Consider the following 13,071-nt stretch of genomic DNA (forward strand, 5'->3'; position numbering starts at 1 on the left):
CTGAGCAGGATGGTTCTTAGTCTCCAAGTGTTTGAGTTTCTTCCAAATTTTTCCTTGTGGTTGAGTTCCAATTTCAGAGCGTTGTGGTCTGAGAATATGCAGGGGATAATTTCAATCTTTTGGTATTGGCTGAGACCTGTTTTGTGTCCCAGAACATGGTCTATTCTTGAAAATGTTCCATGGGCATTAGAATAGAATGAGTATTCTTTGGTTCTGGGGTGTAGTGTTCTATATATATCTAAGAGGTCCAACTCGTCGAGTATGGCATTCAAAGCCTTTGATTCTTTGCTTAGTTTTTGCCAGGGTGTTCTGTCTATTTCTGAGAGTGGAGTGTTGAGGTCCCCTACTATTAATGTATTTTTATCTATATGTCTCTTTATTCTGGTTAAGAGTTGGCTTGTGTATCTTGCTGCTCCCCTGTTGGGGGCATATATATTTATAATTGTCATATCCACTTGTTGAATACTTCTTTTAAGAATAATATAGTGCCCTTCTGCGTCTCTAACCATAGTCTGTAGTTTAAAATCCAGTTTATCTGATATGAGAATTGCTACCCCAGCTTTCTTTTGAGGTCCATTTGCGTGAAAGATGGTACTCCATCCCCTTACTTTCAGTCTGAATGCATCTTTGGGTTCGAAATGAGTCTCTTGTAGACAGCAAATGGATGGGTCATTTCTTTTTATCCAATCTGCAACCCTGTGGTGTTTTAAGCAAGAATTTAAACCATTAATATTAAGACTGAGTACTGAGAGATATGCTTTTAATTCTGCCATGTTGTCAGTAAAGTCTTTGTTTGTATTGGCTGTGACTTTCTGTTTTGTATCACTCTTGGGGCCTTTTTACTTTTATAGAACCCCCCCGTAATACCTCCTGTAGGGCTGGTTTCGTGGTTACGTGGTCAATTTTTCTTAAACCTTATTTTATAATTCCTTTTATTATAGAGTATTCCAGATATATGATATAGGAGTTTTCTTCTCCATGCTTCATAACAAAAGCATCAGCTTTGAGTTGTGAATATTGTTCATCTTCCTTTTTTTCTACTTTGCAGGAAAATGAGAAGATGAGGTGAATTTATGGATTCTATTTTTTTTTGAATTCTCAAACCATACCAAGTCAAAACAGGGATATAACAAGGATTCAAAAGATGAAATGCATGATGAAGGCTTTCCTCCCCACCTTTTCATGAGTATTAATTTATTCTTATGTTTACATATATGTATATAAAATAGCTATCACTTTGGTCATCCTATAACTTATGTTCCTGTTTTTGTAAACTTCTTTCAACCAAACAGCCTTTAACTAAGCAAAAGCTGTTAACCTTTTAACCAAATAAAATATGTTGTAAATATTTTTGCATTGATTATCTTGTTGCATACCAAACTATCTTGTTTTGTTTGGTTTTTAAGCCATCCAATATATTTGATCACCTAGAAGATTTTAAAAGTTGCCTTCTGCCTTGGCCAGTTTTCTGTCCCCCTTCATTCTTATACTTTCAGAATTACTTGTTAGATGTCAGTTTCTGTATTATTTCCATTCTATGTAATCTGGTGACTTGGCTGAGGGGCTTAACCTTTCAGACTCTTTAAAATTTGGTTTTTATAACTTTAAAGAACACTACTATACTAATAGTAGATAGTAATAAATCCTATTCGTGTCTGAGTTCAGTGAACATAGTTTACTGTATTCAAATGACAGGTCAAATTCTATTCTGCCTAGATGGAAAAGCTTGCTTAAAGAATATCTGACAACTAAAAGGGTGGACTCAGTGTTTTTAACAAACACTCCAGATCATTCTGGGACAGACTGTTCTAGGACCAAACTTTGAGGAACTGCTGTAGGAATACAGAGTCCCACGGAACTTATTCATAATATCAACAATGTGGGTTGAATGGAGGCCTTATTAAAGGAACAGTTAACACAATGATTGGCACCCTGACAGTCTTTGTTCTCTTTCCTGTACACCTATTACTTGGAGACTATGGACCTCCTAGAGTTAGTCTCCAGTATTATATTTTTGTCCCTAATGCTTATTTCTGTTTTTCCTCCTTTCTATGAGATTTTTCTTTTTTTCCCTTCCCATGTAAATTCTTTTTCAGTTTATGTAGTCAAATTTATCAACCTTTTCTTGCTGGTGGAATTTGGTCACCATAAGAATTTTCCTACTTTCAGATTACAAATACATTTACCCATGGTTTCATTTTGTTTTACATTTAAATTTCTGATTCATATGGATTTTTCTCTATTATATGAGATACAAATGTAATTTCAAACTTCTTCGAAGTGACTCCCCCATTAATGTGAAGGTTCATGTTTTCCACTACCGATTTAAAATGCCACCCTTGTTTACGTCGTATTTCCGTGTGCACTTAAATTTATTTCTCAATTTTTTGTTGTATTCGTCTGTGTGTCTGTTTGTGCCCCACTACCATACTCTGTAGACTTTAGGGGGAGTATCGAAGTTTCCCTCCTAGAGCTTTTACATATTTCTTAATAAATTTATGCCTAGGTATTTTATTTTTTTCTTGGTAATATAAATGGGATCTTCCCTTTGATTCTCTCTTCTAATTATTATTTGCATATACATGTTGATTACTGATTTCTGTATGTTAATTACTGAACATTCATTGTTTGTAGTATTTTCTAGACATATGTCCTGAAAACTAAGTTAACTTTACCTCTTTCTTTTTTCCCTTCCAAATCTTATACCTCTCGTTGCTTTATTTTGTCTAATTAATTGTACGGCTGCTACCTTAAGTAAAATGTTAAATGGTAGTGAGAAGAATAGGTATCCTTGTATTGTTCCTGATTTTCATGGGAATGCCTCTGGTTTTACCCTAATAAGTAAGATGCTGGGTTTTGAGCTAGTCGTGTATAATTTATAATCACATTAAAGTATTGTCTATCAATTATTTTATTGAGTTTTTTTTTAAAAAATCATAAATGAATGTTGAATTTTTCTCAAGTGACTTTTAGCATTGACAGAGATTGTATGAGTTTGGGTCCAGTGAAGAGATAGAAGCCACAATTATTTTATAAATTGTTAGCCACATAGTACAGAACTAAACAATAATTAAAAAGACAAAAGGGACCACTGGAGTGTCATAGAGGAAGTAAGTGCGGGCAGTACCTCTGGGCCTGGGGGAGCAAAGAAGAAAGGACGAGACCGAAAGGCTTGGAGGAAGAGTTCCAGGACCCTAGGGAAGGTGTGCAACGGGTTAGTGCTGTTTCCCTGAAGGGCTCTGACAAGACTGGCCTGAGAGTGTGGACAAACTGCAGACTGGGGCCTTCTGTTGCTTCTGAAGTCAGTTGTTCCTGCCGGGGGGTTAGCCATTGCTGTGATGAGGCTGACAGCAGCAAGAAGCAAACAGGAAGAAGCAAATTTCTTTTTCCTCCTCCATACTTGCAGTTTGCTACTATCTCCTTCTATTGCCAGAGACTGAAAGGGAGCCTGGCAAAGGAAAAAATGTGGTTTTGCAAAGGCCTGGCCTTAAACAAAATGGAGTGAGACCTGTGGATTTGAAGCTGAAACATAAGAGCTTAATAGCGCAATGGGATAGGATTATTCTTCTTGGGTATATTAATGTAACAAACTATGTTTACTCATTTGTTGATGTTGAAACATTCTTACTTTCATGGAATAAATTCCACTTTCTAGTATGTGTCAGCCATTGTCTCTCACCTCTAAGCCCACCTCTCTACAATTTGCTGTATGATGCTGGAACTCTACAAATCACATTTGTTTTTCTTTGCTAGATGACTTTTAAAGCTTCTGTCAACAAGGGGTGATAGAAAGAGACAGAATCAGAAAGAGCGACAAAGGACTTGCTCCTTCTTGTTTGCTTGCTTTTCCTAATCAGCATCCCCTCAGCAATGATGATTTCCTCGGGGGGCAGCAGTTAGTTTGTCACCAGTCGGTTTAGCATTCCTAGAACCGGCCTCATTCTGCCCCCATGGAGGTACCAGCACTACCTGGGTTGTGCCCCTCACAGGCCTCAGGCCTAGCTCCTCAGGGAGCCTCCTTCAGGCTCCTGAGGTGTCTCAGCTGTCTGCCACAAGCCATCTTTGAGATCTGCGTTCTGACTCCTAGAAGCCCTTTCCTAGCTCCTGAGGTATTAAACAGTGGCTGAGCAGGACCCTCTCCTCAGTCCCCACAATTCTAGGTTCTAATAATCCCAGCCTCTTCTTTTTATTACCCAGCTGGTTCCTGTGGTACATTGATGGAGGGAATGCCAAATGATACAAACTTTATAGAAAAGATTTTGACACTATCCAGCAAAATTACGTAGGCATATACAGTCATACAACCCAGTAGTCTCACTTTTAGAAAACTATAGTGAAAATTCTCTTGATTTTGGGTCAGGCCCTGATCTCAGGGTCCATGTTAGGCTCTGTGCTCAGCGGGAAGTCTGCTTGGGAGTTTCTCTCCCATTCCCTCTGCCCCTCCTCCCACTCTTTCTCTCTCTCTAAAAAAAAATATATTTTTTAAAAATTTCACTATGGTATGGTTTGTAGCAGCAAAAATGGAAAAAAGGAACAACCTAAGTGACATCACTAGAGGACAGCTAACTTGAAAACCAACTGAAATGAATGAAAATAACTATGAAGTTGGTGACAGAGATACCCAGTCTTCCGAAAGGTATTTTGAATTTGTATCTTTATTAGGATATACTCTAAAAAAGAACTATAACAAAATCTTAAACTTTCATTTACTAGTCTCATGGCTGCTATATGTATGAAATAGATCTAGGGACAGATTAAAGCAATTAGATTTCAGAAACTTGAGAATCTTTGGTTACGGAATCAAACTCTGCAATCTTAAATTTTAATTAGAAATACTAGTGTGAACTCATGCTTTTTGCACTTTTAAAAAAGTTATGTATTTTCTAGCTCTGTCCACCAAAAATGTCTAGAAACAATGATGACTGACTAGCAATGAGTACTTCTAGCATCTAGATTATGGTTTCTTTTTCTTTTTTTTTTTTTTTTTAAAGATTTTATTTGTTTGAAGAGATAGAGACAGCCAGCGAGAGAGGGAACACAGCAGGGGGAGTGGGAGAGGAAGAAGCAAGCTCATAGTGGAGGAGCCTGATGTGGGGCTCGATCCCGTAACGCCGGGATCACGCCCTGAGCCGAAGGCAGACGCTTAACCGTTGTGCCACCCAGGAGCCCCCTAGATTATGGTTTCTAAATACTGTTTTCCATCACGGAAACCAGGGTTCTTTGGAGAAGTGGCTGATTCCAAGTTTGGGACAGTATATAAACAAGGTGAGCCTGGGATGTCTTGTACAAGAAAACAAGGACATTATTAAAAATGAATGTGACCACATCAAAAGGACATGAATTCCAATTTGAAGGTGCTTCCATTAGCCTAAGATGGGACAAACTCAACATTGGTATGAAAGATTGTAACATTTAAACATGTTATACGAAAGTCACAAATTCATAACGATACTCAAAAAAAAAAAAGGAAACAAAAACATTGGATCTTCTGAAAATTTGTAAGAGGAAATAACAAACATGTATTTTTCCTTTCTGATATCAATTCTATTTGTGCATAGTCAATAGCTCTAGCGAATAGTGATAGTTCTGTTCAAAAGAATCTCGGCTGAAGAAGGAATGTTAGAATTAGGAAAATTACTATTTTGCAACTGCCTAATAAAATAACTTCTTCAGGCAGTGGTCAGCAATGTATGGTGAAACCATGAGGTGAGATGTTGATGGAGAAATTGATTATGAAGAGAGAACCCATTGAACCCAGCAATCAATCTTCACATCATTAGGAATGAGACAACCGGACATCGTAAGCCTCCCGATGTGCTGCAATGTCAAGTGTACAGCACCACCTGTGAAATCTTCTCGTTCCCTCCCCCAGCCCCCAAACTGAACTGGAATCTAAGCAAGGCTTTAGATCGATAGGCACGATGTGATTTGAAGTTTGGGTCCAGTAGCGAATGACCAGGAAAGAATTCTTGAGACATTTTAGTACAAAAAGGTGATTTTATTATATCACAAGGACAAAGACCCGTGGGCAGAAAGAGCTGCATCTGTGAGTGTGAGGAGTGTCTGACTATATACTTTTAAGTGGGGAGAGATAACATTAAGTTTTTAAGGAATTTCTGTATGCTGAAAGCAAGGTCTTACAGGACCTTGAAGATTTAGCTACTGTCAAGGTTGCTTTTAGTCTTTAATAAAACATAAACATGGAGGCATTCAGGCAGCCATGATTCCTTGAGGAATGTCAGGCTCTGAGAGTTTCAGGTTATCTATCAGTGTGCTGAATGCAAGGTGTAAGGGGATTTAATTTAAGTTACATTTTTCTTGCTTTGTTTTCCTTATCTTTTTCCCCCCTGAACAGTTTGGACTCTTTAAGGTTGTTGAGGGTAAAAGGTCTTACCTTTTGTAACTTCTTCCTGCTGAATAGGGGCTAGAGATATCCCTACCTATGGGTCAACATTGGTCAGTTGCGGATGTAGGAGTTACGAAAGGCGGAGGCAGTTGAATCCAAGGTAGACAGAATATATGAATCTCCCTGAGTAAAAAGGAGCATCTGTCAATGTGCAGTTACTGTAGTGAGGGAGTCTTGGCACCACGTGAAAAAATACTGAGGAAGACAATGTGTTAGAATTAAAATGACTATAAGAATGAGAAGTTCATGGGGCGCCTGGGTGGCACAGCGGTTAAGCGTCTGCCTTTGGCTCAGGGCGTGATCCCGGCGTTGTGGGATCGAGCCCCACATCAGGCTCCTCCGCTATGAGCCTGCTTCTTCCTCTCCCACTCCCCCTGCTTGCGTTCCCTCTCTCGCTGGCTGTCTCTATCTCCGTCGAATAAATAAATAAAATCTTTAAAAAAAAGAATGAGAAGTTCAACAAAGAGACCCTTAATAGTTGACCATAATCCCCCTCCACGCTAGAAACTTAACCAATTGTTGAAAGAGAGGGAAGGATTTTTGTAGAGCCTCAATTTAAATACTCGTATCTTCTAATAGTCCTGTGACATTTTTATGATAATCTGGGATGTAGACACAGCATGCTGTTTTAATAATGGCACATGTACCTCCTTGTGCTGCTGTTAAGACATCTAAAGCCGTTCCATTTTGTAGAACCACTTTGAGCATTTGTGTGACCTCAGTATTAAGTGAGGAGATGCTATTTTGTGAATCATTGAGTGCTTTTATGGTGTATTTATTAAGAGCTTCCATATGCCAAATTATACTTTCCAGCCCTACAGATGGAACAAAAATGGATGCCAGATGGTCATACCAATGAAAAACAGATCATGTCCATCTCTTTCTTAAATTGGGAAGATTAGCTGGGGTAGTGTTGGTTTTGGTAATGCGCCCATGAATCCAGGTGAAACCTAAGGTGCAATGACCTATCCACCCTAGAGGAAGCTAGGGCCATAGGTTAGTTCTACATAACCAGTGGGTTCCGTTTGGGGCTAGCCAACTGATTCCAGCTCACCTTATCCAATCAGCAGCAAACCAGTCAGTAGCCTTGAGTACAATGGTTTGAGAACGGGTTTCTAATGATAGCCATCCTAAATGGCATGTACTATTCGCGCAGGTATCATCTGTATGATTTTTTTTGCTCCCAGCATAAAATTGCCTTTTGACTGAGCTGTCCAATGGTGGGTGTGAGCCATAAGTATGTATCCTAAATTTGATATATACCATCCTCAGTACAGCGGTAAGTAGGGTTTTGTAACTTATGCACTCATTGGTGGGCATCAGTTTGTGCGCTTGTAAAGTCAGTTAATATTTTAATAGTTTGAGGGTATGAAAAAGTCTGGTTACGTCCTGGTAAATTCTATATCATATTGATCATCGGCCAAGAAGAAACATTCTGATTAGTGATAGATTTATCACAGAACATGGTATTGTTATATATTATTTCTGAAGTGTAAGTATATAGAGAGTGCCAATCCGTGCCTTGTAAAGGAAAAACCCACTAGGTAAACCCAGGTGTACTTGACACGGACAAAACGCCACATATCCAACAAGCTGTTTGATTTTGTAGTTCAGTGTAATGCTGTGCCCATTGTAGAAAGGAATTGTCCATTAAGATAGGTGAACAGAGGGACATCTGGGTGGCTCAGTCGGTTAAGCATCTGCCTTCAGCTCAGGTCATGGTCTCAGGGTCCTGGGATCGAGCCCCGCATCAGGCTCCCTGCTCAGGGGGAGGCTGCTTTTCCCTCTCCCTCTGCTGCTCCCCCTGCTTGTGTGCTCTCTCTCCCTCTCTGACAAATAATAAAATCTTTTTTTTTTTTAAAGATAGGTGAACAGAGAACAAAAAGAAAATATACAGCCTTCATCATCATTTGAAGAGGAGTTTGAGATCTTCTACAGGTTTGCAGGAGTAAGAAGGCATGTTAGTTTGCTCATGGGTTTCCTGTGAGGGAGGTACAGGTTTTATTCTAGATATGTGAGCCCATGAAGAGTGTCCTTCTAATTTTACTGCAGTGGGAGTACCTAATATGACCCAATATGGACCTTCCCATTTTGGATTTAAGCCCCCCGCTGTATGCGACTTCCAGTCTTTTAAATAAACCATGTCTCCATGACTTACCATGGGGTAGGCTTTCGGTTATAGTTAAATCAGGTTTGGGGAACATGTGATCAGTATATTCAATAAGTAACTTACAAATTAAACCAGCCTTGAGTGAATAATTTAACAGAGTATTATAATCTTTATCTAATAACAGGTCCACTGTGAGCAATGGCTTTCCATATAATAAAAGAGCTAAGTCCTAGATGTTGTTTTGGAGCAGTTCTCATTCTGAGAAGTCCTCTTGGTAAGAGAGAAACCCAATTTTCCTGGCTCTCTAAACTAAGTTTAGTTAGGTGCCCCTTTAAAGTATGATTAGCTTTTTCTACCTTTCCAGAGCATTGTGGATGACAGGCTGAATGTAGAAAACAATTAATTTTTAAAGCTGGTGCTATTTGTTGGGTTGTTTGTGCAGTGAAAGAAGGGCCATTATCACTCTGAAGAGATCGTGGGAGGCCAAATCGAGGAATAATTTCTCACAACAAGACTTTGGTTACTTCCGTGGGTCTTACAGTTTTACAGGGAAAGTCCTTGACCCATCCAGTGAAAGTATTAACAAACACTAGTAGGAATTTATAGCCTTTGCAAGGAAGCATTTGTGTGCCATCAAGCTGCTAGTCCTCTCCTGGATATGTTCCATGCCTTTGGACTGGTTTTAAAAGTGAGGGAGAGGGGACTGCGCCTTCCAGATTTACTTGGGCACAAACAATACAGGATGGGCAAATCTGTTTCGTTGTAGCTATTAAGTTCATTCCAGCAAATATATTTTAAATTAAATGTCCTAAAGCACTTTTGCCCAAATAAGTCACCTGGTGTAAACCCTGTATTACCTTCCATTGGTTATTTTTCGGTAGGTGTTTCCCTCATCATTAACAAGCCAGTCCTGCGTATTTTTTGAATATCCTCATTCCTGGGCTATGTGAATTTCTTGGTCTAAGTAGACTGGAGTTATGGACTTTACTGGAGTTAAGACTGGTATAAGACTTCATATTTGTTTATTTTGTGCTGCCTGCTTGGCTACATGGTCTGCCAAATTATTTCCTTCAGATTCTAAAGTCATTTCCTGTTGGTGTTCTCTGAGGTGAATTACAGTGACCTTCTTAGATAGGTGTACAGCCTCATTCTAGGCCCCTATCTGGATAATAATCCCCTTTCCTTCCACATTGGGCAGGCAGCACCAAGAAAGCATATTTGGAATCAGTATAAATATTAATTTTTAGACCTTTTACCAGTTGAAGAGCACAGGTAAGTGCCATTAATTCAGCCTTTTGAGCAGAATTATTTGTTGGCAGGGCTTTTGCCTCAATGGTCTTAATCAGCTAATGATAGCACACCCAGCTTTTCTCTCTCCCTTATCCAGGAAAGGACTGCCATCAGCAAACCAACTGTCATCTCATTTTCAATAGGGGAGTCTTTTAAATCTGGTCCGCTAGAACGAACAAGATCGGTAATCTCTGAGCAGTCATGTTCTAACGTAGAAGTACGATGCTCAGGTCCAGGCATAAGGGTAGCTGGGATTCAAGTTTGACAGGTTTTAGCTATTATTTCAGCTATGTCTAAAAGTATAGCCTGGTATCTGGTAAGTCGGCCTCCCGTCATCCATTGGTGGCCCTTGGCCTCTTTGGACCTGATGTGGAGTCATGACTATCAAGGCCTGTCCTAGAGTAAACTGTGAAGATTCCACCAGGAGGGCTGTCACAGCCACCGCTTGAAGACAAGCCAGCCTTGTGTTACATTATCAAGTGACTTTGAAAAATAGCCCACTTGTTTCATTTCCTAATTTCTGGGTAAGAACTTCTAAAGCTTGTCCCTGTTTTTTTGCAACATATAAATGAAAGGTTTTTCTAAATTTGGTAAAGCCAAAGCCGGGGCTGACGAAAACTTAGCTTTTAATGTTTGAAGGACTGACTGCTGGGCTTTAGTCCCGAATAAAGGTTCCTCATCAGGGCCTTTAATTGAATCATACAGTGGTTTGGTTAAGAGCCCAAATCCAGGAATCCACAGGTGGCAAGAACCTGCCATGTCTAGGAAAGTACAGAGTTGTTTTTTTGTAGGTGGGGGTCCAAGCCTTTTTTTCTGTCAGTAGACAGGGTACGATGACCTGGTGTTAGCTCATATCCCAAATATTGTACTTTCTCTTTAGATATTTGCACCTTTTTAGGGGAGACACGATAGCCTCTGTCTGCCAAGAAGTTAAGTCAAGTTATAGAATTACTATCAGACATTTCTTTTGTGGAACTACAGAGTAAAATGTCATCCACATATTGGATTATAGTCTCTTGAGGCAAGGAGATATCACGGAAGTCTTTACTAAGGGCAGCCCCAAACAAGTGAGGACTTGTCTCTAAATCCCTGTGGCAAGACTGTCCAAGTTCAATGAGCAGCCTGTGGGCTCGAAGGTGAGGCTCATTCAAAGGCAAATAGTGGCTGTGTTTCCTCACATAGAGAGATGCCAAAGAAGGTGGCTTTTCAATCAAGTACTGAAAACCAGCTGGCATCACCAGGGCCCTGGGCGAGAACAGGATATGGAGTTGGCATTATGGGATGAATAGGCTCCACTGCCTCGTTTATAGCTCTTAAATCTTGTACCATCTGATATTTCCCATTTGGCTTTTTTACTCTTAAAATCGGAGAGTTATAAGAAGATTGACAAGGCTTTAAAATGCCACATTTGAGAAACTTATCAATACGTGGTTTTAACCCAGCTTTTGCCACAGGGTTTAAGGGATATTGGTTTTTCTGAAGTATAGTGGCTGGGCCCTTCGAGGGCACTTTCACTGGCTGGGCTTTACAAGACCGTCCTGGGACATCGCCATCCCAGACCTGTGGGTTTACTTTCTTCCAGATATTAGGGAGGATATCAGGGATATTAGGAGGGATATCAGGATATCGGGGATATTAGGAGGGATATCAGGGTAAGGTGTTAGTTCTCCAGGTGTTAAAGAAAACAAGCCATCCTCTTCTTAGGTCAAAGCAAACCTGTTTCCCAGTTTATACATTACATCTCATCCAAGTAATGGAGTGGGACAAGACAGAAGGACCAGAAACCCACTGAACAGTAACCCACTGACTTTTGTATTCACAGGTTAAAGGCATTGCCTGGAGGCATGTTTTGGGTTCCCCTTCTCTGCCAATGATTTTATGGCTAGAAAAACAAGTTGGGCCAGAGTGTTGAATAAGAACAGAGTGGCTCCTATAGGAATAAGAAAATTGACAGACTTACCTTCCACATCCAGGATAACCCCAGCTTGGTCATCTTGATGTCATAGGGAGTGGAACCAGCCTCAGGGCCCTGTCATGCTGGATCCTCCAGTTCCTGCTCTGGGGAGGCGGGGGTGGGGGAGGGAGGAGTGAGTTCCTGTCTTCCTCTCTCTCTGGAGATGGGACAGTCCCTTTTCCAATGTCCCTATTTTTTACAGACAGGACATGGCCCTGGGGGAGAGCCGTTGTTTGGACATTCTTTGCTCCAGTGTCTGGTCTGGTCACATCCATGGCACGGGGTCCTACCTGCTCCTTTGTCTGATACCGGCTTTTCCTTTGGGCCCTGGTTAGTCTGGGGTTGTGGGGGATCCGCAATAGCGCCAGCCAATATTTGAGCCTGTACCTTACCCTGCAATTGAGCTCTCTGGTCCTTTTCTTGCTTTAAGGCCACATCTCTATTAATAAAGACTCCAGTAGCTACCTCTAGTAGGCGCTGGGTGGGAGTATGAGGGCCTAAAGCCATTCTATTCAGTTTTCAGCAGACGTCAGGTACCGACTGACTTATAAAATGCATGTTTAATATAGTCGTTCCCTCAGGTGAGGTTGGGTCCAGATTTGTGTATTTATGGATGGCTTCTATTAAGTGACCTTGAAGTAGAGCTGGATTTTCAGCAGCACCTTGAATCACTTCCTGAATTTTATCAAAGTTTACAGATTAAGAGAATCCTTTTTTCATTCCTTCCATTAATCAAGTGATCGTATGGTCTCTCCCGTCCCTAGTCTATCCTCTTGCTAATTCCAGTGTGGCTCGGTATTTGGGACAACAGCCCCCCCGCCCGCAATCAAATAACGTTTCCTATCTCTTGTTGCCAGTTCATCGGCAAACTCTCCAGCCCCTGCCCACATATGGTCCTCTTCCTCAGTGTAACATGTTAATATGATGTATCTATCCTGCCAGGTCAAATCAAACATCATAACAGAGAATTGTTGAAAGCCCTCAATAAACTGAGAAGGATTTTCAGAATATCATCCTAATTGTTGTTTTGTCTGAGCCAGGTCTGCCATGGGGAATGGCACATGGACTCTAATTGTGCCCATTTCTCTATTAGCAACTTCTGTATGGGGATGCATTCCAGATTCAGGTGGAACTGCTGGAAGATAGGGAGTTCCACTCCTAGTATGTCCAGCTGGGCTGGGAGCAGAGGAGTCTTGGGGTTTATAAGAAGGAGGGATAGTAACAGAGCCAATGTCCTCTTTGTTTGTACTGGATTTCTGCAGTGGCACAGGTTTGTTAGGAAGAATGGGCTTATTGAGACAATCATCATCC

The 13,071-nt window shown here is 40.6% G+C and overlaps 1 protein-coding gene across 4 annotated transcripts in view; it reads left to right on the top strand.

Annotated features, from left to right (window-relative positions):
* The window catches only part of SGO2 (shugoshin 2), a 63,490-nt gene extending 62,142 nt beyond the window's left edge, over nt 1-1,348 (top strand). For all 4 annotated transcript variants that reach the window (XM_026492228.4, XM_044381310.3, XM_057303803.1 and 1 more), the window contains one exon: nt 1,049-1,348. In XM_026492228.4, the coding sequence (XP_026348013.2) occupies nt 1,049-1,064 (16 nt within the window). In that variant the 3' untranslated portion in view covers nt 1,065-1,348. The remainder of the gene's footprint in view (nt 1-1,048) is intronic.
* Nucleotides 1,349-13,071: the final 11,723 nt, after the last annotated feature.

The sequence above is a fragment of the Ursus arctos genome, unplaced genomic scaffold, assembly GCF_023065955.2.
Source record: "Ursus arctos isolate Adak ecotype North America unplaced genomic scaffold, UrsArc2.0 scaffold_1, whole genome shotgun sequence".
In the NCBI taxonomy this organism is placed as follows: Eukaryota; Metazoa; Chordata; class Mammalia; order Carnivora; family Ursidae; genus Ursus; species Ursus arctos.